We start from the raw sequence: 26,393 nt of genomic DNA, 5'->3' as shown, positions 1-26,393 counted from the left end.
TCAAGGCCTACCTTCAAACTCAGTGCCTCTTTGCTTGACATCATGGGAAAATCCAAAGAAATCAGCCAAGACCTCAGAAAAAAAATTGTAGACCTCCACAAGTCTGATTCATCCTTGGGAGCAATTTCCAAATGCCAGAAGGTACCACGTTCATCTGTAAAAACAATAGTACGCAAGTATAAACACCATAGGCCCACGCAGCCGTCATACCGCTTAGGAAGGAGACGCGTTCTTTGGTGCGAAAAATGCAAATCAATCCCAGAACAACAGCAAAGGACCTTGTGAAGATGCTGGAGGAAACGTACAAAAGTATCTATATCAACAGTAAAACGAGTCCAATATCGACATAACCTGAAAGGCCGCTCAGCAAGAAAGAAGCCACTGCTCCAAACCGCCATAAAAAAGCCAGACTGTGGTTTGCAACTGAATATGGGGACAAAGATTGTACTTTTTGGAGAAATGTCCTCTGGTCTGATGAAACAAAAATAGAACTGTTGGCCGTAATGACCATTGTTATGTTTTTAGGAAAAAGAGAGATGCTTGCAAGCCGAAGAACACCATCCCAACCGTAAAGCACGGGGGTGGCAGCATCATGTTGTGGGTTTGCTTTGCTGCAGGACGGACTGGTGCACTTCACAAAATAGATGGCATCATGAGGTAGGAAAATTAGGTGGATATATTGAAGCAACATCTCAAGACATCAGTCAGGAAGTAAAGCTTGGTCGCAAATGGGTCTTCCAAATGGACAATGACCCCAAGCATACTTCCAAAGTTGTGGCAAAATGGCTTAAGGACAACAAAGTCAAGGTATTTGAGTGGCCATCACAAAGCCCTGACTTCAATCCTATAGAAAATTTGTGGGCAGAACTGAAAAAGCGTGTGCGAGCAAGGAGGCCTACAAACCTGACTCAGTTACACCAGCTCTGTCAGGAGGAATGGGCCAAAATTCACCCAACTTATTGTGGGAAGCTTGTGGAAGGCTACCCGAAATGTTTGACCCAAGTTAAACAATTTTAAAGGCAATGCTACCAAATACTAGTTGAGTGTATGTTAACTTATAACCCACTGGGAATGTGGTGAAATAAATTAAAGTTGAAATAAATAATTCTCTCTACTATTATTCTGACATTTCACATTCTTAAAATAAAGTGTTGATCCTAACTGACCTAAGACAGGGAATTTTTACTATGATTAAATCTCAGGAATTGTGAAACTGAGTTTAAATGTATTTGGTTAAGGTGTATGTAAACTTCCGACTTCAACTGTAAATAAAGGTTAAATAAATCCATAAATACACACAAATCCCCCATCGTAAATGATGCACATTTAATTTTGTTGTCCCCCTCCCCACAGCTTTAAGCTTCAGCAGAAAAATAGTTCTGGTTTGAAATATATTTGTTATATATACCCATTTGCCGTTGCAATGGAACAGCGCACAGTAAGAGAGAAATATATAAATGGTTGTAAATGAGAGTGGAAAACGGTTACAAATGAAGGGGAGGTGCCATTTTATCACCTTGGTAACTGTGATGACGTATGACAAAAAACTCTGTCACTCAGATAGACCTCCCCAGTGAAATAAAAGATGCCATCAAGTCTACTCTTCAGCCATTGTATTTCAACGTAGTCAGCTATCTTCAACGGTGTGCGGTAACACAGTCATTTCAATAAACGCAGATTTTAGCCATCCAGTTGAATTGAACAAAACCTAGTCTGCACACGGATTTTAAGTTAGATAATTACAAAAATAATTGTTTGGTTTTTTTTTAGGGCTCACGCGATATTAAAATTTGCAGCAGGCTACGTGCGCGACGTGCACAGCATTCCAGACGTCGGAATAGAATCCAGCTTTCTGGCTAATTATAAAGCTAGCTACATTGTTTATTTTCCAGAAAACTTTTGTTATTAAACCAATAGGCTTTTCTCTACGGATCCGGTTTCTATTTAGATGGCAAGCTTCCCTAATTCTGTAAACGAAAATGAGATAGGTAAGTTGAGATCCTTTTCACTATCTTGCTCTGTGTTTGGGGTGGAGGGGTTTCAAACGTCAATGTTTATTTCGCTATCTAAGATGCATTAACCTAGCTAGCTACTATGTTACACCTTTCATCTATCGGTGACGTCATATGTAGTCTTACTTTATTTTCTATTGTAGGTCAAGTCGTTTCTTCCATAGCCTATAACCTATTTACTAGCCTAGAGACTCACACACTACAGTAACCGCCTGTCACATATTCACTATGCACCCGCGGTTTATACTCGGTGGCCCCACACCAAAGACAATATGGTAGAAACTCTACCCACACATCGCGCGAGCAGTCGGCACACTTGTTTCCCATGTCATTCGGTGGTGGAGGCGACGGCGGTAATTACGTTTCTGAAGTTTGACTCATTCCTCATTAGTCGGGGAAGCGCACTGATTTATCAGGTAGTTATTGTATAAAATGGGTGTTTTGTTGCAACACCTCTATTGCGTAATACATTAAAGTGATATATGATGTCTCATTTATATTCCAAACGAATGTTTATGTTATCCAGTTAAAATAAGTTGGGCTAATAATAAATAAATACAATAGTGTGTTTTGTTGCAGCTCTGCGTAATAAATCAAAGTGATATATGATGTCTACTTTAGCTACTTGGTCAACCATATCTTTATGGTACCCAGTTAAAATAAGTTTATTTGGGCTAATAATATGTTGTGTATTATAGCCAACTTCATTATCATTGATTTACATTTGTAATGGCATGTCAAGTAACAAAACAGTATTGACTCTCAGAATCTCTCAATAAAATTACTTTTGAGCATCAATTCTGACATTGAACATTCATGTCCAGCTACACCAGAGGTCAGTTTAGGGTGGTGGAACCAGCCTGATCTGTATTCGCCTTTCGAAATAGATTGATGAATGCAGCGACCAGGCTGGTGAAATAGAATGACGAAAGCAGTGATCAGGCTGGTTCCACCAGGCTAAGGTCAGTTGGCCCCGAAGCATCTTTTCTACACTGTCATTCAGAAGTTGCTCACAAGCACCATATCATCATGGTATTTGTGCTATTGATCCCTGACTGACCTCTTGTTTCTGTTTTCAGGTAAGGCTAAGTTCATTGGTGAACTCTTAGTGCCTGTTGCTCCCTTTGACCAGAAGTCCGGGCGAGAGACCTGGACTGTAGCCTTTGCGCCTGATGGTTCCTACTTCGCTTGGTCTCAAGGGCATCGCATTGTGACGCTTGTTCCCTGGTCAAAATGCCTGAAGAATTTGTAAGTACCTGTACTAGGCCTAACCACATTCTTGGTCAGTACAATTGTGATCAGAAAGTAACAGGTTAGGCCCTACTTCAAAGGTCTGTACATTTTGAGGGAGGCCTACAGAAGCAACTATTCCTTTTGAGTTTTGAAATTCAACAGTTTAAAATGTCTGAATAGCCTAACTAATTTGTCTGTGCAATGAATGCACTGACTGGTGTGGAGTCGTATTTGGCAGTAGAGAGCAGGGGAGGAAGAGACAGTGAATGTGGCGTGTGCTGGTGTGTTGCTGGTGCCCACTGGGTATTCATTTGGCGGCTGCCGTGCCTGTTTCATTGTCTGGTGTTTTAAGGCCCTTTCAGCGCTCCTCCACTCTTACTTTAACAGGTCGCATGGCACAATTCCAAAGGCTTCAACAGGAATTAAGCACAAATACTGCATTTACAACAGCCTCCTGTCCAGACCAGTGGCGGCGCTCCCTCTCTGACCACGTGAGCTGCGTCAGCCAGGCTACCCTGGCCTGTTACTTGACTTAAAAAGGAAGTAAGCTGTAGCCCCCCACTGGCACTGTATATAAATAAATAAAAATCCCCCACAGTAAAATAAAGAAAAATAATTCAATGAGTACATTTGTCCAAGCTTTTGACTGGTACTGTATTTTATTTATTGTTGCTTCATTCCTTTCTCCTAATGTTTCTTACAATATGCTATTTTGTTTTGCTTGAATATCTTGATGGTGTTCTGTACTAGATTCTGCAATTTTTAAAGCAGCAGCTGATGGTTGATAATGTAGAGTGGACTTTCATTAATGAGGAGTTCTTGGTAAACCAAGTTAGAGGAAAGGAGACACTGCTTCTTGTTATTCAGAAGTGGATATATACTCAAGGGCCTTGTGTTATCTTAGCCTATAATTTTAGAACGTTAGAAAAGCTTCTGTAAAGTACAGTCAAACTTTTACAGAAACGGTCTTGTCTTTGGCAAGAGAAAGCAACACACAGCAGCTTAGGGTTTTATTATTGTATCCTTATGTTGTAAAATAATGTAAGGTTTACTGCCATGAAGTCAACTACTTGGTGTCAGGCTGTAAACCCTTCTGTAAACAATGACACGTCAAATCAATATTAAAGGAAGGCTGAGGGCTATAAATGCACTTTTACATTATTTCAGGGCTACAGCCTACTTCCTTTTTAAGTCGAGTAACAGGCCAGGGTAGCCTGGCTGACACGGCTCACGTGGTCAGAGGGAGCTCCGACCCTGGTCTGGACAGGATGCTGTTGTAAATGCACTATTTGTGCTTCAATCTTGCTGAGCTTTGATTGGTTCTCTGACAGGTTTTTTTTTCATGGGGGGTTGAGACTTCACATTGTTTGGGTTTGAAAATCCAACAGTTGTATTGGAAGGGGGCGGTGCTCAGGGGCTGTATGTGGCTCACCATGTGGGTGTTTGAGTGAGAGACACAAGATAACTAATCATAAAAATAAAATAACACAGCCACCTTTCATTATCGAGGCATCGTGCTGACATCAAAAGAGCCTATCCACTCTAAAGTCAGGAGGACTTTGAGTTAGGTGTCAGTCAGACTAAGGCCTAGGTGCATCCAATCTGATTTTCTAATATCCACAACATTCTATAACACCACAGAACTGAAAATTAATTCTAGATTCTGACATTCCAAATTGTTGTTTACAGTTCTGGTTGAGTTCTTGGTCTCGTTCTAGAATATTCTAGTAGTTCATTACTTGTGCTATCCTTCCCTGTGAGGAGGAAACAGAGCGCAGTGTGCTGTGGAGCAAGCTGCCACGGACACGTGGCATGTATTATCAGTTGCCTTTCTGCAGAGCTGGCTCTTTTTCCACACAAAAAAGCCTTGTGACCTCCCCAGAACCTTTTCAATTTGTCTGAGCAAAAAGAGCTTATTGTATAGTAGACATTTTGTAGTACACTGTTTGGTATTACCTATTGGGTGTAGTTGTGGTTAGCTAGGCCAGAATGGTTTAGGCAAGTCCTGTCTAGTGGAGAGAGATTGTTAAAAATTTAAAACCGGTCAAGGTGTAGAGCTATACTAGATGCAACATATAAGGGAACAATTTCAATATTTAAATGTTTAATAGACAGACAGAGATATTAATATGGGAAGATAGATGCGTTCCTCTAAGACAGCCTTTCTCAAACTTTTTTGTGCCAGGGACCAGCAAGGCATGGGCTTTTTTCTCTGGGGACTTTACATTTTATTTTATTTTATAAATCATAATCGCTTTTTCTTTATGAACATTCATTTATTTTTTACTTTACACTAAATTAATGAATTATGTATTTAATTGTCTTCCTTCATGGTTTGTCTGTCTGTGTTGTACTCATGGGCAGTGTCGCTCTGTCTGTGACCTCTTCAGGGGCTGTCTGTCTATAAATGACAAAACAAAAATAATATAATTTAGTCATTATACACAATCACATTACCTGTTGTCAATAAAAACAATATAGCAACTAGGGATGCACGATATATCGGTGAACATATCGGAATTGGCCGATATTAGCTAAAAATGGCAACATCGGTATTGGCCCGATGTCTAGTTTAACGCTGATGTGCAAAACCTATGTCAAAGCTACCGTGCATACCTATTTAACGTAGGTACATGATGTAATGACGCCACGTAAAATGTTGCACTACACGTGCAACACAGCATTCCTAACCTAGCCCACAATGTCTGCTGTGTGGATCGAGCAGTCAACAAGTCGAGCAGTCATTTGAAGGAGTAAGGAAATTTCAGCGAGACAACTCAAAGGCGAAATCCATTAACGGCAAGAAAATAGAATTCATTGCCCTTGACAATCAACCGTTCTCTGTCGTGGGTGATGTTGGCTTTTGCCGACTGGTCGAGCACCCGGGTACACACTACCAAGTGTGCTATTTTTCAGATGTTGCTGTCCCGGAGTTGCACAGTAATACCGTCACTGCTATTAGCTTCACGACTGACATTTGGACCAGCGATATCAGCCCTATGAGCATGCCAAGTCTGACAGAAGAGTGGGTCATCGAGGATTTCGTACTGAGGAAAGTTGTATTGCATGCTCAGGAATATGCTGGTTGTCATACCGCTGCTGGCATTTGAGAACATGTTTGAAACATGAACACACTAGCTAGCTCCATTCGAACAACTGACTCGAAATAAGCTCACCAACTGCGCCTGCAGTAGACGTGATACCGTCAGTCATGGCATTGAAACGCCTGCTCAACACAACTGACAAGGATGTAAACAAATGTGCACAAAATCTGAGAAGCTTTATGTGCGTATGGAAAATTTCTGGCATCTTTTTTTTCAGCTCATGAAACATGGGTTCAACACTTTACATGTTGCATTTATACATTTTCTAACGCCACCGATTCTGTCACATAAGTGGAGTGCGCATGCCCATTCTGACTTCGTCAATGCTAAGCTAACCAGTTAGCTAGCGTGCGGCATTAGTGCTGACTATTTTCTATGGAGTGAAGATGGCCCCTTTTCCTGACGAGTTGGATGTTTTTACTGGCCCACATTGGCGTATGAAACAGTTGCCATTGACAACAGTTTGCCCCAGCAACAAAACGGCCCACACGGGCTGTGAACAAGCGATTCGGTGGCATTCTCTCTTTACTGTGTCGCCACCATGCTCGATGTCATGTACAAGGACTGCTACTGTGATGTAGACAAGAAACAAGGTTTACATGAAATGTACATACACAGCTGGACAAGGCGGAAACGGACACAGTGACAGTGCGCTCCGAGGAAGAGGCCACGGACAGAGCTGAAACTTCACTGCTTGACATGTATGATGAAATCCTGGTTGAGAATGGAACAAATGAACAACGAAACAGCACAGCAAGTAAGTGAAAGAAATAGGTTTTGATTATGTTTTACTGGTAATGGGGACATATGTAAATGCCAACAAAATAACTTTTTGTTGTGTGTGTGTGTGTAACCTTTATTTAACTAGGCAAGTCAGTTAACAAGTTCTTATTTCCAATGACGGCCTACCCCGGCCAAACCCGGACAATGCTGGGCCAATTGTGCACTGCCCTATGGGACTCCCAATCACGACCGGGTGTGATACAGCCTGGATTCGAACCAGAGACTGTAGTGACGCCTCTTGCACTGCGATGCAGTGCCTTAGACCGACGTGTCAGTGTGTGTGTGTGTGTGTTAACTGTACTAGAATGCATAAAGCCACAAAAAAATATATCGGTATCAGGTTTTTTTGGCAAGGAAAATATCGGATATCGGTATTGGGCAAAAATGTCACATCAGTGCATCACTAATAGCAACTGAATCTTTATAAACAAATAACAATCTATCAATATATACAATGTTAAATAAATAGAATATTACAAGATATTTGACTCACTCAATCATTGATACTGGTGTGCCTGCCTCTTGGACATCAATAGGTCAAACCTCAGAGGGAAGGAGGAGAGGGACACTGAGGGGTTTTTAACAGCTAGTCTGCTGCAATATTTAGATTTTGTTGCAGCAAGAGAGGAGAAGCCTTTCTCACATAAGTATGTAGAATGAAAGGGGATGAATGTCTTCACTGCCATCTCGCTGAGTATTCTCTGCTGCTGAACAGCCAGAATGTGGAAAGGCACATCTCATTAAAACCAGTGTCCCGCATTCTTTTTATTCTTGCCACATTTGAGCAGCAGTCCCGTTGGTACAGAGTCCGATATAACGTCCCATCGTAATCCATGTCCCGTTATGTAGGCCTACTTGTTCAGAACACAGAATATTTCACCTGCAGCTGTATTCTGAGGCATCTCTTGAAAACAAAAAATACATTCTTCATAAATGTAGCATACACACACACAAGAAGCGGGCATTTGAAATGTCAGTCATCTAATTGGACTGCAAACCAATTTGATGCACAGGCTCTGTCTAAAACCTGTGATTCAATATCATCTGCCATATTGTGGATTCTAGGTGTGACAGTGTTATTGTGAAGTGGGATTTCACTGACCATTGTAGCAGCAGTTGGGCCTAAAACTTCTCGGCAAGCATCCACGTCTGATGGCATCACCAGCTTTTCAACTATAGCGAAAGGAGCCTGGCACTTGGAAATGTTTTGAGAGAGTACGATGCCCTCAGTAAAGTGTTGTCTGAAATGATTGTGCACATTTTTGGGGGGGTTGGTCGGTCATCTCTTTTTCGTAAAAAAACTATGCTTCGGTGTAACTATACTTCGTCATGGCAACACAATTTTTTACTGCAACCTAGACTGCAGCATGCGTAGTTGAGCGCATTGCCCAAGCAGGCCTATGGCAAGTATTTATTAGATTCAAATATGCCGCAGACCAAAGAAAGCCCCAATCATATTCAAGACAAATTTGCCGCGGACCGGCAAGCACTCCTCCACAGACCGAGGTTTGAGAAAGGCTGCTCTTAAGAGGTTCGCAGCAAATCTTTCTCCTTCCAGCAGGGAGTGTAGACCTAAATACTCCTTGTGTTTGTTGTCTCATCCTTCCCTGCCCTTGGTCAAAACATTGAATCAAGGCTGAGACCTAGAGGTTCAATAGACTATACATTTTAAAAGGACACCCATGGCTGATTTTTGTGGCTCATGGGCTCAGATATCAGTTACTAAGACCTGTTTATGATGATTTCTGTCCTTAGAGGTTACCTGGAGGCCAAATTCCAATAGGGAATAATCATCAGAATATCTTTCTTAACAATATGAAACTCATGGACCAAGTTAGCTAACCCTCTCTCATCACTTTAGACTGCATGTATCACTCAGTGCTCTCCTCCTTTATGTGCATAATTCTTTTAGCTGTTTGGCACCTGGATCTATTGAATTCAGATGCGTTACATTAAAAAGTTATGTGATCATCGCACTGTAGGACTACATGTAACTCACGTTTCTCCCTCTCCTTTCCCTCCATTACCCTCATTTCCCTGTTATCCATTTCTGTCCCTTCTCTTTTTCTGCCCTCTCTCCATCTCACTCCCTGTCTTTCCACATGACCCCTCTCCTTCCTCTCTATCCCACTCTCCAGTGTTGGGGAAGGCTCCAACGGAGCGGGCCCTCAGCGTTTGTCGCGGCAGAACAGCGAGGGAGGAACAGTGGTGCCAGTGGGCGAGCCCAGGGAGCATACCATCGACTGCGGTGACATCGTGTGGGGTCTGGCCTTTGGCTCGTCTGTGCCAGAGAAGCAGAGTCGCTGCGTCAACATCGAGTGGCACCGTTTCAAGTTCGGTCAGGACCAGCTGCTGCTTGCCACGGGCCTCAACAATGGACGTGTCAAGATCTGGGACGTCTATACTGGTGAGCACCTGATTAAACATGAACATCACAACCAGCTGGGCGGCTCTGTTTTCACAGTGCATTATTCCTAGTTCCATGTACCAATGCAAGTTATTGAATCAGCATGCCTCTTCTCAGCAGGGAGGAAGTTGAAGCCTCGTATTGGGGTTTCTTGGATCAACTTTCTCCACACACATCCTGGGCTGTGTTTTCATTCCAGAAAATCCACTTCGCCCTTCTACCTTTTTTCACTCTCTCACAGATCTTATAGTTGAAAGCAGCACGGCAGAAATTGGGTGGGGCTGTTTACACCAAATCTAGCTTTTGGGGTGGGTCAGGCAGGTTCCTTTTTGCTGGGTGGGGTCAGGCACACCTGTGATATATATTTTTTTCCATGATTATGAGAAGGTCGCTTCTGGTGACTTTTAAAAGGACATTACACGATTAAAAAAAAAAAATATATATATATATATATATTCAATTCTACAAATGTACGTTGTAACTTGGAACTCCGGGGTTTTTCTGGATCAAAATTGGGCTTAGTATTTAGAGGTCCTCTTCTTGGCCGCATATATTTTTTTCCTGTTTTTAAAGGGAATTTCCTGCAATTATACACAATGTGTCATGGTGCAGAGAGAGAACATTAAAGTTTTAAAGCTACTTTCCTGCAATTCTCTACATTTTGCAATGGTTTATGACGTGTTCTTATGCTATCTGAGTGACTCAATCATAACAAAATCAATGGGTGCCGCATGCCATGATATTTATTTTGATGATTCTTAGTGCTGTGGAACGGTTGTTAAGACACTAACAGCTTACAGATGGTAGGCAATTAAGGTCACAGTTGTGATAACTTAGGACACGAAAGAGGCCTTTCTACTGACTCTGAAAAACACCAAAAGTAAGATGCCGAGGGTCCCTGCTCATCTGTGTGAACGTGCCTTAGGCATGCTGCAAGGAGGCATGAGGACTGCAGATGTGGCCAGGGCAATAAATTGCAATGTCCGTACTGTGAAAGGCCTAAGACAGCGCTACAGGGAGACAGGATGGACAGCTGATCATCCTCACAGTGGCAGACCACATGTAACAACACCTGCACAGGATCGGTACATCTTAACATCACACCTGCGGGACAGGTACAGGATGGCAACAACTGCCCGAGTTACACCAGGAACGCACAATCCCTCCATCAGTGCTCAGACTGATGGAGGACTGAGGCTGGACTGAGGGCTTGTAGGCCTGTTGTAGGCAGGTCTTCACCAGACATCACCGGCAACAACGTGACAAACATGACAATGCAACATTCTTTGCGTGATTTCCTGCAAGACAGCAATGTCAGTGTTGTGCCATGGCCAGCGAAGAGCCCAGATCTCAATCCCATTGAGCACATCTGGGACCTGTTGGATCGGAGGGTGAGGGCTAGGTACATTCCCCCCAGAAATGTCCGGGAACTTGCAGGTGCTTTGGTGGAAGAGTGGGGTAACATCTCACAGCAAGAACCGGCAAATCTGTTGCAGTCCATGAGGAGGAGATGCACTGCAGTACTAAATGCAACTGGTGGCCACACCAGATACTGACTGTTATTTTTTATTTTGACCCCCCCTTTGTTCAGGGACACATTATTCCATTTCTGTTAGACACATGTCTGTGGAACTTGTTAATGTCTCAGTTGTTGATTCTTATGTTCATAAAAATATTTACACGTTAAGTTTGAGAGGACATACATTTTTTTGCTGAGTTTATATACCCCAATTTGGGTGGAGTCTCCTCCTCTCTAAACATTACATATTTATTACTAGGCAGGAAGTTAAGTGATACGGGCCACAAACTGTTCCTTCTCCCTTAAGCTGACCTGACCTCTACCCCCTTCCTCACTACTCCACAGCTCTCCACCATTATCAGTGACTGCAATCATGTGATTCCTCTACTCGGCACCTCCCAAAGCCCCCTGGCTCCTATCCAACCTTCCCTGACCCCACCATATACATTCCTCCTACAGATACCCATTAACTTCTGGTGTATAAACTAGACTATGGCACTCCTCATGCCTCTAGTGTAACTGATGATTAACAATATTTAAAGTTTCGAAATCCTACCCATCAGTCTGTGTTGGAGACAGTCAGTGGGTGATATAATGTGTTGACGTTCATTTTAGCCCAGCTGGCTGTCTGCTTGCGCCTCCACTCCTGCTCCCATGTTTTTTACTGACACACCTGAATGATGATGTTTGCCCACGGCCCCTCTCTCCCTGCTGCCAACACAGTGCTGATGTCACAAACCCGCTAGGCCCCCCTCTTTCCTAGACTCATTGGTTTTCTCTCACACTTTTTCTCTCACACACCTACAGTTGAACTCGGAAGTTTACATACACCTTAGCCAAATGCATTTAAACTCAGTTTTTCACAATTCCTGACATTTAATCAGAGTAAAAATTCCCTGTCTTAGGTCAGTTAGAATCACCACTTTATTTTAAGAATGTGAAATGTCAGAATAATAGTGTAGAGTGATTTCTTTCATCACATTCCCAGTGGGTCAGACGTTTACATACTAATTGAGTGTATTTGGTAGCATTGCCTTTCAATTGTTTAACTTGGGTCAAACGTTTCAGGTAGCCTTCCACAAGCTTCCCACAATAAGTTGGGTGAATTTTGGCCCATTCCCCCTGACAAAGCTGGTGTAATTGAGTCAGGTTTGTAGGCCTCCTTGCTCGCACACACTTTTTCAGTTCTGCCCACAAATTTTCTATAGGATTAAGGTCAGGGCTTTGTGATGGCCACTCCAATACCTTGACTTTGTTGTCCTTAAGGCATTTTGCCACAACTTTGGAAGTATGCTTGGGGTCATTGTCCATTTCGAAGACCCATTTGCGACCAAGCTTTACTTCCTGACTGATGTCTTGAGATGTTGCTTCAATATATCCACCTAATTTTCCTACCTCATGATGCCATCTATTTTGTGAAGTGCACCAGTCCTTCCTGCAGCAAAGCACCCCCACAACATGATGCTGCCCACCCCTGTGCTTTACGGTTGGGATGGTGTTCTTCGGCTTGCAAGCATCCCCCTTTTTCCTCCAAACATAACGATGGTCATTATGACCAAACAGTTCTATTTTTGTTTCGTCAGACCAGAGGACATTTCTCCAAAAAGTACGATCTTTGTCCCCATGTGCAGTTGCAAACTGTTGTCTGGCTTTTTTTATGGTGGTTTTGGAGCAGTGGTTTCTTCCTTGCTGACCGGCCTTTCAGGTTATGTAGATATAGATACTTTTCTACCTATTTCCTCCAGGATCTTCACATGTCCTTTGCTGTTGTTCTGGGATTGATTTGCACTATTCGCACCAAAGTACGTAGTTCTCTAGGAGACAGAATGTGTCTCCTTCATGAGCGGTATGACGGCTGCGTGGTCCCATGGTGTTATACTTGCGTACTATTGTTTGTACAGATGAACATGGTACCTTCAGGTGTTTGTAAATTGCTCCCAAGAATGAACCAGACTTGTGGAGGTCTACAATTGTTTTTCTGAGGTCTTGGCTGATTTCTTTTGATTTCCCCATGATGGCAAGCAAAGAGGCACCGAGTTTGAAGATAGGCCTTGAAATACATCTACAGGTACACCTCCAATTGACTCAAATGATGTCAATTAGCCTATCATAAGCTTCTAAAGCCATGACAATTTTCTGGAATTTTCCAAGCTGTTTAAGGACACAGTCAACTTAGTGTATGTAAACTTGCTTTCTTTATTTCATGGCTGAATATTGCCGGTGGCATTACTTTTGTTAGGATTTGGCTTCAGGCGCAATTAGGGTGTTATTGTAATAACTATTATAATCGATTATTATTCCCCAATTTAGAGTTGTCAACTGTTAGCAGACTATTTGAGAATAGCTACTGTAATTGAGTCCCATCCTCCCCTCAATGGAACCAGTGTTTGGACTGAGTATCAGGAAGTAACAAATTGAAGGGTTTAACTCAGGATTACTCTGCTTTCAACTATTGTGTGTCAGTCTACCCAGAGGGTATTCTGTGTCACTCTGACTGTCAACACCAGGACCAGCCTTTAAAATAGAGCTCTCCTGGGCTCCAACTCATCATGTAAAGAAAAGAGCACAGTCAGTGGGACTAGTTGTTACATGAAGAATTAATTTGTGACCGCCCTCTTTCTTTCCCCTCTTAAATGTTTATTTTCTATACTCCATCTCACTCTCTTTTTATGTGCCTCTGTACAAACTGACAGCGCTCTGGTTACTTTTCACATGGGTGTGGAACCCACACTATTCTACACCCCACAGAGGGAATAAAGCAAATTGCAGCTCTGTGGCATTTTAATCCACAAATCATGACAAATTCCCCAAGGCTGTGTAATTAGAGGTGGTGGAGTTGACCTACAGTAACTCGTCTGTGCTGTGTATCTCATTAGCTTTATTATTAACTCGTGGTTGTTTGCCTTTACAGGAAAGCTGTTGCTGAATCTCATGGACCATACAGATATAGTGCGAGACCTCACTTTTGCCCCTGATGGCAGCCTCATGCTAGTCTCGGCATCCAGAGACAAAACCCTGAGGGTCTGGGACCTGAAAGATGACGGTAAGAACACTGAGCCCTGAGGAACACCTTTTTATTATCTTGGACCTGAAATCATTTTCCATGCTTGTTAACATAGTTATTGTTTTTGTTAGAGATTTGTACAGCTGTGCCAGCAAGCCACACTGATCTGTTGAGGTCAAGATTATTATGATGCATGCAGATGTCATTTTTGTGTGTTGGGCTTATACACATCCACACACAAAGCTGAAGAAGTAGGGAGCATGTGATAAGTTGCCTTTGTTCCAGTGCAATGAGCTACTGCTGCTGACGGTTCCACCTTGAAAGGCCCCTCACCCCCTGCATGCGTTCTAAGCTCACATGAGCAGAGAATGTTAAAATTGGACCCAAGTCCAAGGTCTCCTGAACAAAAGCCTAGAGGAAGGCATAGCCATGGCATGGTCTGACCTAGTTTCTCCTCTATTGACCAGAGCAGTCCTGGGTACAGTCATTGATAAGTCAGATCACCACTAACACATCTATTTTATCTGTGAATCCGTGTTTTCAAATGACACAATCAACATACACAAGCAGTAGGATTTCCTACAGTTTTTGTAACTTGAAAAATGAAACTCCACGAGCCTAGACTCCAGAGCCTAATTGGAAAAACCTACATTTTACCATCTAAGCCCAGTAATTAAAATAGCCCAGTTATCCCTATTGAAATCTTGCAGACAATCCTATAAACCTTAGAAACATAATCAGCAGACATTGGTACTGTTACTTCATCACAATAATTTCTTAAAAAGCAAATAGTTTGCAATTCTCCGTCACATGTACATGTCATAACAACCTGTGATGCTGTGTTGTAGGCAACATGGTTAAAGTGTTGCGGGGTCATCAGAACTGGGTCTATTGCAGCGCATTCTCACCAGACTCCTCAGTCCTCTGCTCTGTCGGAGCCAGTAAATCGGTACGTACACCTGTTCCCCTTTCTCTCCTTTTTGAGATGAACTGCTTCTGTGTGCTATTGCTTGTCTAGTTATGCTCAATGACCTACCAATGAAACACTCCCACCTTCCCCTCAACTGAATCTTGACCGTTATGCTTGGTGTCATGACTAGTTCAACAGCCCTGCCTGTAGTTTGGTTTGGCTTGGTTTGAAGTAGCTTTGGTATTGTAATATGCATGTAGACTAAACAAATGATCACACACTTCTTTGTAATAGTTTCGGGATTTATCCTCCATCTACAATCTACAATCCAGCTCACAATCTAAACTGTTAATTTGATGCTTTAGAATGTGGGATGCAGATTGTTATGCTTTATTTAATGACCTTTGAACCTCAATGTAGACCAAAATCATTCAAAGAAATGTTCTAAATATTTTTGGATTTCCCTTTTTGATAAAATCTACCTGGTATTTAGTAAATAGTATGCAAGGAGAAAATTAGATGGTTAGCTAAGTGGCGTAGTCCTCAAAATGGCTGCCCAGCCAGTGCGGGATTGGACCCCAATGACTTCAGTCACAGATGCACACTTTGCAAGAACCTCATTAACATGCTAGTAGTTAGTTACTGTAGCCAGTTCCACCCTTCTTGTGCAGGGTGCAGCTAGATTGTTGTTAGGCTGTGTGTGTCCATAAGTGTCTTGCTTTCCCTGTCACAGGTGGCAGGTGTGTGAGTGTTTTTGAAGGGAGGGAGCGCCGCGCTGACATAAAGCAGCCGGTGCAGACGGCTGGCTGTTGGCACCAGTGCCACTACTACTGCCGGGCTGGGACGCACTGTGCCCCTGCCCAGGGGGCAGCCTTGCACCTACCTGACCGCAAGGTCTCCCGTACGTAGGTGCTGCTGTCTCCATGTTTGTCTACCTCCGCTGTCGCAGTTCCTCCTTTTATATCAGTTATAAAACAGTGATTTTAAAACGGCAGTAAAGTAAATACTTCCCACCCACATGGTCCCTTACCCCTCTCCTTCACCTCCTACTGTCCTTCCCCATCTCACCTCGACCCCCACTCCCAAATGTACTTAATTAGAAACCCTAACTATTATAGCACACCTTAACTGACATTTTGTTAGGTTAGTAGTTTTTGTCAGTTCAATGTCAGTCTCGCCCTCCCACAGTCTCTAACTTGTATGAATGACATTTATGATTATTTATGTCTCTCCATAATGAGGCTGTTAACATCAGTTACTTTAGTTTGATATCCTTAGTTCTCCCTCATCCTCCTGACTTCTCTCCCGGGGCCCATGTTTAAGGGCCAGTCAGCACGCCCATCTCTGTTGTGGCCGCCCTGCTCAGCCCCTTTTGTAATGGAGTTAGTGTGCAGGGGTCAGGTCATTGTTGGCGTAATTGAGAATTGAAAGGACTCTTTGTGGCTCCGCAGACTGCCATCATCCCAATAAATGTCTGCCTTTGTCCCAAACACTCTACCAAAATGAACATGGACAATGTTGGAGTTGAAAAAAACATGATGTAAGTTAGTGAATTCCCTGTTGCCTCATAATTGGCCAAAGGGCAGTATTTTCCTCACGGAAATGTCCCACTTTGATTAGCATTTGCATATTTTTTTGTTAAAACAGATCGAGAAAACAAACGCAACGGTCAATGATTTTCTGTGACCATAGTGGGAGAGGAAGAACAGTCTCTCATACAGAATGACTGAAAATCAAAACACATACTCGTCATAGTACAAAAAACAAAACTGCTAATACATTCAAACTGAACTCTAAATTGCTTGAACAGAATTTTTATAGAGAACTGAGCCTCATTAAAAAAGCCACAGAAAACAAAGGAGGCAACTGTAACTGTCTGCCATTTTGGAGCAGATTTTCCAGTCACTGGCAGCTGGCTGTCTTATAAAATGTGGAGTGGTGTAGCTTGCCTAAAATGCAGGCAGTAGCCTCATGCGTTGGATTCCTTTCATTTCACACTAACGCTAGAGGAGGGAGTAGGAGGACATTTTGAACTGAAGTAGCCCCCAGAAACCATTGAATTGATTGTGGAATGGCATTCATCTACTTTAGCTGGAATGTTGCACTTTTGCTCAAGTGCAATGTTTGCAGAACTCCTTGTGATGTTTTCAATAGGCCTATACAATCTTCTTTTGGTTGTAAAAGTTACAAGGAAGTACAACATCACTGTTAAAGCCTCTCTAGAATTGGGTTTTAATTAGATTTGCTCTGTTCTGGTCAGTTTAAAGTTTTAACAAATAACAAGGCATGTTCCTCTTGCGCATGCATTACATTGCTCTGGAGCAAAGGAACGTTCAAGGCTTTATGGCTGGCTGTTGAAAACAGTGTGCACATGTTGCAAATGTGTGTCCAAAGGCGTCAACCTTTTGGCCATCAAATGTTTTTTTTCTCTTGCAGTATGTCTCTTCGTAGGCTTCCGCCGGAGGTGCGAGCCTTTTGTAATCACAGTGAACTAGAACTCTGAAAGGGGAAACCAGTGGAGTAACATTATGTTACCTTAAGTTACTACTTGTTTTATTTTCTTCTTTTTCTGTAGACTTAAACATGTTTGTATTGAGAACGTTGTAAGTAGATATTAATATGTTTAAATGCTAGCCTACGTCAAGAATTTATATGGAGCACTATTTTAGCAGCTATGTTAAGAAACCAGATGTGCAGTGACATGCATTTTGTTACATAACATAGAATTGCTGCTTGAGTAGCATGTGATTTATTTTGTGCATTGTTTGGTCTGTAGTTCAACACATAAGCCATAAAATGACACTGAGCATACAAAGATTTTTCTGTTTATTTCTTGTTTTATTTTTGTTGCTTAATTTAACTACTTGTAATTTACATTGCATCTGTTTTGACATTTTATGTCAGTAGTTTTTAGGTTGTGTTTTAAGTAGTTTAAAATGCTTGTCCCTGCATGGCGTTATTCCGTGGACCTCTTTCTTCTGTAGGTGTTCCTTTGGGATATGGATAAATATTCCCTGATCCGGAAGCTTGAGGGTCACCATAATGACGTGGTGTCCTGTGAGTTCTCTCCTGATGGCGCCTTGCTCGCCACCGCCTCCTACGACACCCGCGTCATCATCTGGGACCCCCATGTGGGCACTGTGCTGCTGGAGCTAGCGTAAGTCACAGACACCAGGAACTAGGGCAAAGCAATGACACAATGATGTTGTTAAGACCTTGTTGAAGTTTTCTTATCTCTGTGTTTTTCTCTCCTTCAGGCACCTCTTCCCTCCCCCCTCGCCCATCTTTGCAGGAGGGGCCAACGATCGCTGGGTACGTTCCGTAGCATTCTGTCACGACGGGCGTCACATCGCCAGCATCACTGACGACAGGTAAGGAACAAAGGCTGATACCTGTGTCTGGTGCATCAGAAGGGTCCAATAAGGAAAAGCTCAGCTTTAAAAATGTTTGAGATTCTTATGGCTAATGTCCACTTGATCTTCTCTCGAAGGCGTTCTCTTCTACCACACGTGGAGAGCATGGCTGGTGTAGATTTGTAAGTTTGTGTTGGCCATAGCTGCTTCACCAAGCTCACTTGCGCTGTCACACTTCACAGTGTACATGGTAAACTGCGTGCCCTCTCTGCTGATGAAAAAGTGTTAGTTTGCTGCAGTAGCAGAGCGCTGTGAAGCAGAGGGAGAGAGAGAGAGGGAGTCACGAGTCTTAATGGGGTCTGAGTGAGAACAGAGCTGTTGCAGCCAGGCAGGGCCCCCTTTGGGAATGGGTCACATGACGGCCATTAATCAACCGCTGACGCCTTGCTTCCTTCTCTCCTTAGCCCTTCCCTTCCTTGGTTAGGCTGCTAAGTGTTTACCAGTGCGAAGGCAGTGCTAGAGGGAGAGGAGGAACAAGTCTCACAAAATGGCGGGGACAATTTCTTGTCTCAGCCACATCTGCCAAGATTAGTTTTTCTGATAGGATGAGGATAAAACATTTTGAATTTGAACAGTTACATTTGATTTAATAGTGAAAATAACCCCTTTTTTTTTTTTTTTTTTTATGAAGTGGAACAATATGAATCCTACAGTCTTTCAGCCAGCTTGCTTTGGCTCTAATGCAGTTCCCATGTGATCTGTGTCTGACCAGCGCCCTTTTTGCGGTCTACCTCTCCCTCTTTATTTTGTCCTTCTCTCTTCTACACACCCACTAACTCATTCTGTCCATCCCTCTCTCCCCAGAGTGGTGCGTTTCTGGACCATTGATGAGAAGTCTCCCAAGGCCATCGCTCCCCTCATTAATGGTCTCTGCTGTGCCTTCTCTACTGACGGGAGTGTCTTAGCAGCTGGGTGAGGCGCACACACACTCCGACACACCTACCTACACCACTCCACACACACCTAACTACACCTCCCCACACACACACACTCCTACACACCTACCTACACCTCTCCCCACACACACACACACCTAACTACACCTCTCCACACACACACACTCCTACACACCTACCTACACCTCTCCCCACACACACACCTAACTACACCTCTCCACACACACACACACACACTCCTACACACCTACCTACACCTCTCCACACACACACACACACACACTCCTACACTAGAGGTCGACCGATTATGATTTTTCAACGCCGATACCGATTATTGGAGGGCCAAAAAAAGCCGGTACCGATTAATCGGCTGATTCTTTATTTTTAATACTTTTTTTTGTTTGTAATAATGACAATTACAACAATACTGAATGAACACTTATTTTAACTTAATATAATACATCAATAAAATCAATTTAGCCTCAAATAAATAATGAAACATGTTCAATTTGGTTTAAATAATGCAAAAACAAAGTGTTGGAGAAGAAAGTAAAAGTGCAATATGTGCCATGTAAGATAGCTAACGTTTAAGTTCCTTGCTCAGAACATGAGAACATTTGAAAGCTGGTGGTTCCTTTTAACATGAGTCTTCAATATTCCCAGGTAAGAAGTTTTAGGTTGTAGTTATTATAGGAATTATAGGACTATTTCTCTCTATACGATTTGTATTTCATATACCTTTGACTATTGGATGTTCTTATAGGCACTTTAGTATTGCCAGTGTAACAGTATAGTTTCCATCCCTCTCCTCGCCGCTACCTGGGCTCGAACCAGGAACACATCGACAACAGCCACCCTCGAAGCAGCGTTACCCATCGCTCCTCAAAAGCCGCGGCCCTTGCAGAGCAAGGGGAACAACTACTCCAAGTCTCAGAGCGAGTGATGTTTGAAACGCTATTAGCGCGCACCCCGCTAACTAGCTAGCCATTTCACATCGGTTACACCAGCCTAATCTCGGAACCGTTCCGTATTTTATCTAACGGATGGCATCCCTAAGTATAAATATTGCTGTTACATTGTACAACCTTCAATGTTATGTCATAATTATGTACAATTCTGGCAAATTAATTACGGCCTTTGTTAGGAATAAATGGACTTCACACAGTTCGCAATGAGCCAGGTGGCCCAAACTGCTGCATATACCCTGACTGCTTGCACGGAACACAAGAGAAGTGACACAATTTCCCTAATTATAAGAAATTCATGTTAGCAGGCAATATTAACTAAATATGCAGGTTTAAAAATATATACTTGTGTATTGATTTTAAAGAAAGGCATTGATGTTTATGGTTAGGTACATTGGTGCAACGACAGTGCTTTTTTCGCAAATGCCCTTGTTAAATCATCACCTGTTTGTCGAAGTAGGCTGTGATTCAATGAGAAATGAACAGGCACCGCATCGATTATATGCAACGCAGGACAAGCTAGTTATCCTAGTAATATCATCAACCATGTGTAGTTAACTAGTGATTATGTTAAGATTGATTGTTTTTTAAAAGATGCGTTTAATGCTAGCTAGCAACTTACCTTGGCTTCTTGCTGCCCTCGCGTAACAGGTAGTCAGCCTGCCACGCAGGCTCCTCGTGGAGTGCAATATGAGGCAGGTGGTTAGAGCGTTGGACTAGTAACCGGAGGATTGCAAAAACGAATCCCCGAGCTGACAAGGTAAAAATCTGTCGTTCTGCCCCTGAACAAGGCAGTTAACCCACCGTTCCTAGGCCGTCATTGATAATAAGAATGTGTTCTTAATTGACTTGCCTAGTTAAATAAAGGTGTACGTTTTTTATTTTATTTTTTTATTCGGCAAATCGGTGTCCAAAAATACCGATTACCGATTGTTATAACTTGAAATCGGCCATTCCGATTAATCGGTCGACCTCTATCCTACACCTCTCCACACACTCCTACCTACACACCTTCCTACACCTCTCCACACTCCTACCTACACACCTTCCTACACCTCTCCACACACACACACTCCTACACACCTACCTACACCTCTCCACACACACACACTCCTACACACCTACCTACACCTCTCCACACACACACACTCCTACACACCTACCTACACCTCTCCACACACACACACACACACTCCTACACACCTACCGACACCTCTCCACACACACCTAACTACACCTCTCCACACACACCTACACCTACCGACACCTCACCACACACACACACACACACACACACACACACACCTAACTACACCTCTCTACACACACACACCTACCTACACCTCTCCACACACTCCTACCTACACACCTTCCTACACCTCTCCACACTCCTACCTACACCTCTCCACACACACGCCCCTACACACACACACACTCCTACACACCTACCGACACCTCTCCCCACACACTACACACCTACAGTTGAAGTCGGAAGTTTACATACACTTAGGTTGGAGTCATTAAAACTCATTTTTCAACCACTCCACAAATTTCTTGTTAACAAACTATAGTTTTGGCAAGTCAGTTAGGACATCTACTTTGTGCATGACACAAGTCATTTTTCCAACAATTGTTTACAGACAGATTATTTCACTTATTATTTACTGTATCACAATTCCAGTGGGTCAGAAGTTTACATACACTAAGTTGACTGTGCCTTTAAACAGCTTGGAAAATTCCAGAAAATTGTGTCATGGCTTTAGAAGCTTCTGATAGGCTAATTTACATAATTTGAGTCAATTGGAGCTGTACCTGTGGATGGATTTCAAGGCCTTCCTTCAAACTCAGTGCCTCTTTGCTTGACATCATGGGAAAATCCAAAGGAATCAGCCAAGACCTCAGAAAAAAAATTGTAGACCTCCACAAGTCTGGTTCATCCTTGGGAGAAATTTCCAAATGCCTGAAGATACCACGTTCATCTGTACAAACAATAGTACGCAAGTATAAACACCATGGGACCACGCAGCCGTCATACCGCTCAGGAAGGAGACGCATTCTGTCTCCAAGAGATGAATGTACTTTGGTGCGAAAAGTGCAAATCAATCCCAGAACAACAGCAAAGGACCTTGTGAAGATGCTGGAGGAAACCGGTACAAAAGTATCTATATCCACAGTAAAACGAGTCCTATATCGACATAACCTGAAAGGCCACTCAGCGAGAAAGAAGCCAATGCTCCAAACTGGCATAAAAAAAGCCAGACTATGGTTTGCAACTGCACATGGGGACAAAGATCGTACTTTTTGGAGAAATGTCCTCTGGTCTGATGAAATAAAAATAGAACTGTTTGCCATAATGACCATTGTTATGTTTTGAGGAAAAAGGGGGAGGCATGCAAGCCGAATAACACCATCCCAACCGTGAAGCATGGGGGTGGCAGTGTCATGTTGTGGGGGTGCTTTGCTGCAGGAGGGACTGGTGCACTTCACAAAATAGATGGCATCATGAGGTAGGAAAATTAGGTAGATATATTGAAGCAACATCTCAAGACATCAGTCAGGAGGTTAAAGCTTGGTCGCAAATGGGTCTTCGAAATGGACAATGACCCCAAGCATACTTCCAAAGTCGTGGCAAAATGGCTTAAGTACAAAGCCCTGACCTTAATCCAACAGAAAATGTGTGGGCAGAACTGAAAAAGCGTGTGCGAGCAAGGAGGCCCACAAACCTGACTCAATTACACCAGCTTTGTCAGGAGGAATGGGCCAAAATTCACCTAACTTATTGTGGGAAGCTTGTGGAAGGCTACCCGAAATGTTTGACCAAGTTAAACAATTTAAAGGCAATGCTACCAAATACTAGTTGAGTGCATGTTAACTTATAACCCACTGGGAATGTGATGAAAGAAATACAATTTGAAATAAATCATTCTCTCTACTATTATTCTGACATTTCACATTCTTAAGATATAGTGGTGATCCTAACTGACCTAAAACGGGGCATTTTTACTCTGATTTAAATGTCAGGAATTGTGAAAAACTGAGTTTAAATATATTTGGCTAAGGTGTATGTAAACTTCCGACTTCAACTGTACCTACACCTCTGCGCGCGCACACACACTCCTACACACCTAACTACACCTCTCCACACACACCCATACAGTCCATTTAGGTGCTCGGGGGGATTAATCCTGTTTGAATTGCACACACCCTATTCTATAGGCAAGTGGCAGGTGATCAATCAAGACTTTATGTACTGCCAGAAACTGGTTTTCCAGCTTTTTATTTGCATGCTGTCGGAAGCCTAGTACCTACCTAGTACCTACCTTTCAGTGCTGTTGTGAGGGATAGATTGACATGGAAATAACTTTCTCTCGCCCCGTTTCTCTCTCAGGTCTCGAGACGGCAGCGTGCATTTTTGGGCGTGCCCAAAGAGCATTGCCAGCCTGCAGCACCTGTGTCGCATGGCACTACGACGGGTCATGTCCACCCAGCAGGTGCAGACACTGCCCATCCCGCCCAGCATACGCTCCTACCTGTCTTACCAAGATCTCTAGCCCTTCACCCTCACCGCCCAACACCGCACGCTGGAAACCAATGAATATTACCTTCCTAGAAAAAACACCCAGGATAAAGACAACAAAAGAGGAAAACTTGATTTACAGACTAACACCACCATGCTATTCTGTGGCAAGGCAGCGTCTTTTTCTATGTATTTATTTTTGTTGGTTTACTTTCGTTTGTGCAAGCCACGGTCTCCCTCAGGGAGTGTGCTTGAATGGTTAAGTTATTTCAGTGGCCTGTCTCTCTGCTTAAGATGGCCTTACCATATCAGTCACCTCTGGATAGTTCTACATTCTTCCTGCAGTAGAGACTTGTTCTCTGTAGATAATTGGCCGCTTTTAGATTTTCGATGCTCCCTAACTGTCTAGCTTAGATTTCGAATGCCTGATAGAAAGCTGGACAAATCGAGGAGACTATAAAAGTAGAGGTCCATTATTCTTTCTACAGTTTCCATTTGGTTTTGGTCATTTCAATATCAATTGAGATCGTTTTCCCTTTCCCTAAATACCTTTTTTATTTATTTATAATTTAAAAAATCAAACCATCTTTTCTTTTTTTTTCTTACACAAAATAGATGGCTTCATGAGGGAGGAAAATTATGTGAATATATTGAAGCAACCTCTCAAGACATCAGTCAGGAAGATTTCGCATGTTTGCAAATGGGTCTTCCAAATGGACAATGACCCCAAGCATACTACCAATGTCTACTACCAATGTTGGCTTGAATGCGCTCGCGGCTGGATCCGGTGTTTAACATCACTGGGGTAAGTGAATGACTGCTGATAAGATTTAGTGTAGTGCCCTCCCAATGTTTTCTGCTACACTAGATCTCCCCAGGTCTTAACCCTCACTCACTCGCTGCCCCAGCTCCTCAATGGGCTTTTCTTTCCACACTTCCAGTCTCACTCATGTCCAGGAGGGAAAAGACGGCCTGTAGCCTTCACTGTCTCACATCTCACTCTCCAAAATAATAGCGACCCATGGCCTGACCTGTTTTGCTTCTCATAATATGTATATATTTTACCTGTAAAAAAAAATATCTGTATAGACAATTATTGTGTGCAAGTCTGTGTGTGTGTATATACACAATATATTATAAATACCTATTAATATACCAGTATATGAATGTATCAGAGGGCGTAGTATGTTTTTTACTGCTGTTTTCTTTTTGAATAATAGAATGTTGAAAACTGTTTTTTTCCCTCTGTACATAGTTTTCGCTTGTTTTAATGTGAAGACCTGTAAATGAATGAATGAATGAGACTATCTCTTATTGTAGAGATCAGGGTGTAGTCTGTGCTCCTTCAGAGTCGGTGAGACGGAGACTGTGAAAGTGTGGATTATAGTGTGCCCTAGGACTTATTCAATAACACAGAAAAAGCCTAAAAGGCGGTTTCCATCCGTATTAATGACGGTCTGAAACCCCTTTTCTATCCTGTGCTATGCTGCACAACTCTAAAGTGGTGTTTCTAAGTGTAAGAAATAACCTATAGGGGAGAGCTATACAACATTTTCTGAGAATAAGTCTTTACAGTTGCCATCTGTAGCATGGGCTCTTTATTGATTGTGTCATACATGACTGGCAATCCTTTGAAGGCTTACTGTTATATGCAGACATTTGATAGTAAATATTTAATTGGGGGGGAAATTAATTATTTTCAGACACAGAATGTTGAGAAGAGCCTAATGGAATAGTATTAATGGTCTACTTTTTGTATTTTGTCTTATGTTGACCTAGGTAGTGGATACAGGCCTGCTGTTAATCAATCTTGGAAATTTTCTGTCTGTCATGCTGATGCCAAAGGTCTCTCTCTCTCGGTTTATAGCCTGTTCTTGTCAGTCAGTGACTTTTCTCTCTCATGGCTAAAACTTTAACTATTGTGCATCTGTGAATTTGATTTATCCTGTTAGTAAAGCCATAAGGCTGTTGTCTTCAGTAATCGGTTGGGTTGGTGTTTTTAGTAAAGCCTTTGCTGATTAGATCTAGAGCCAGTGAATGAATCCAAGCGATGGGTTCTCACCAGTGTTGGGGAGTAGTAAACTACATGTAGTTCAACTAGTAATTTAACTACATTTTGCATTAGCTTGGTGGTAACTTAATTAAATCTCGGTTGGTTTTTTTCTGTAGTTAATACAGGTTATTGCCATGTAGTGGTGTAGCTAACTAAAACTATGGGTGAAGTAAGCAATAATTTTGTAAATTTTTGGGCATCAAACCTGCCTAATTCTCAATTGGAACATTAGTTTTTGTGTTTAGGCTAAATTACACATTTTGTTTAACATACTGTATGCAATTTATAGTCTGACATTGGATGTAGTGAACTACTTTTTCAAAGTAACTTTAGTTAGGTAAACTATTTTTTTTTGCAGGGTTAGCTTAACTTCTTTCAGTGTGAAGTAAGTTTACCAATATCATTACAGAATAGCTTCCCCAAAACGGGTTCTCTCACTATTCGACAAGTGTAATGTAAAATGTTGAATATATCAAATTGAAATTAAATCTTTTTTTCTTCTTTCAGGTCTGCTTCATGCATGTATTGTTTATTTGCATTTATATTTTGGATAAAGCCTTTTTTTGAAAACCAAAAA

At 42.4% G+C, this 26,393-nt stretch overlaps 1 protein-coding gene across 4 annotated transcripts; it reads left to right on the top strand.

The window, feature by feature from the left end:
* The first annotated feature begins 1,573 nt into the window (after positions 1-1,573).
* Positions 1,574-26,393, top strand: LOC139549348 (WD repeat and SOCS box-containing protein 1). Of its 4 annotated transcripts, none has more exons than XM_071359754.1 (10): positions 1,574-1,988; positions 3,092-3,260; positions 9,271-9,539; positions 13,970-14,101; positions 14,911-15,011; positions 17,957-18,129; positions 18,230-18,343; positions 19,190-19,297; positions 23,635-23,737; positions 24,379-26,393. In XM_071359754.1, the coding sequence occupies exons 1-10, from the start codon at positions 1,949-1,951 to the stop codon at positions 24,388-24,390; spliced, it is 1,221 nt and encodes a 406-aa protein (XP_071215855.1). In that variant the 5' UTR covers positions 1,574-1,948; the 3' UTR covers positions 24,391-26,393. The 4 variants fall into 4 exon arrangements, with proteins under 4 accessions (XP_071215855.1, XP_071215852.1, XP_071215853.1 ...); XM_071359752.1 differs by having other exon boundaries at positions 1,599-1,650; positions 1,771-1,988; positions 23,635-26,393; XM_071359753.1 differs by having other exon boundaries at positions 1,626-1,643; positions 1,771-1,988; positions 23,635-26,393.

This window comes from Salvelinus alpinus, chromosome 22 (genome assembly GCF_045679555.1).
Source record: "Salvelinus alpinus chromosome 22, SLU_Salpinus.1, whole genome shotgun sequence".
NCBI classification, from domain to species: Eukaryota; Metazoa; Chordata; class Actinopteri; order Salmoniformes; family Salmonidae; genus Salvelinus; species Salvelinus alpinus.
The sequence above is the reverse complement of the archived record's forward strand: the minus strand, read 5'-3'. Positions and strand labels throughout refer to the sequence as shown.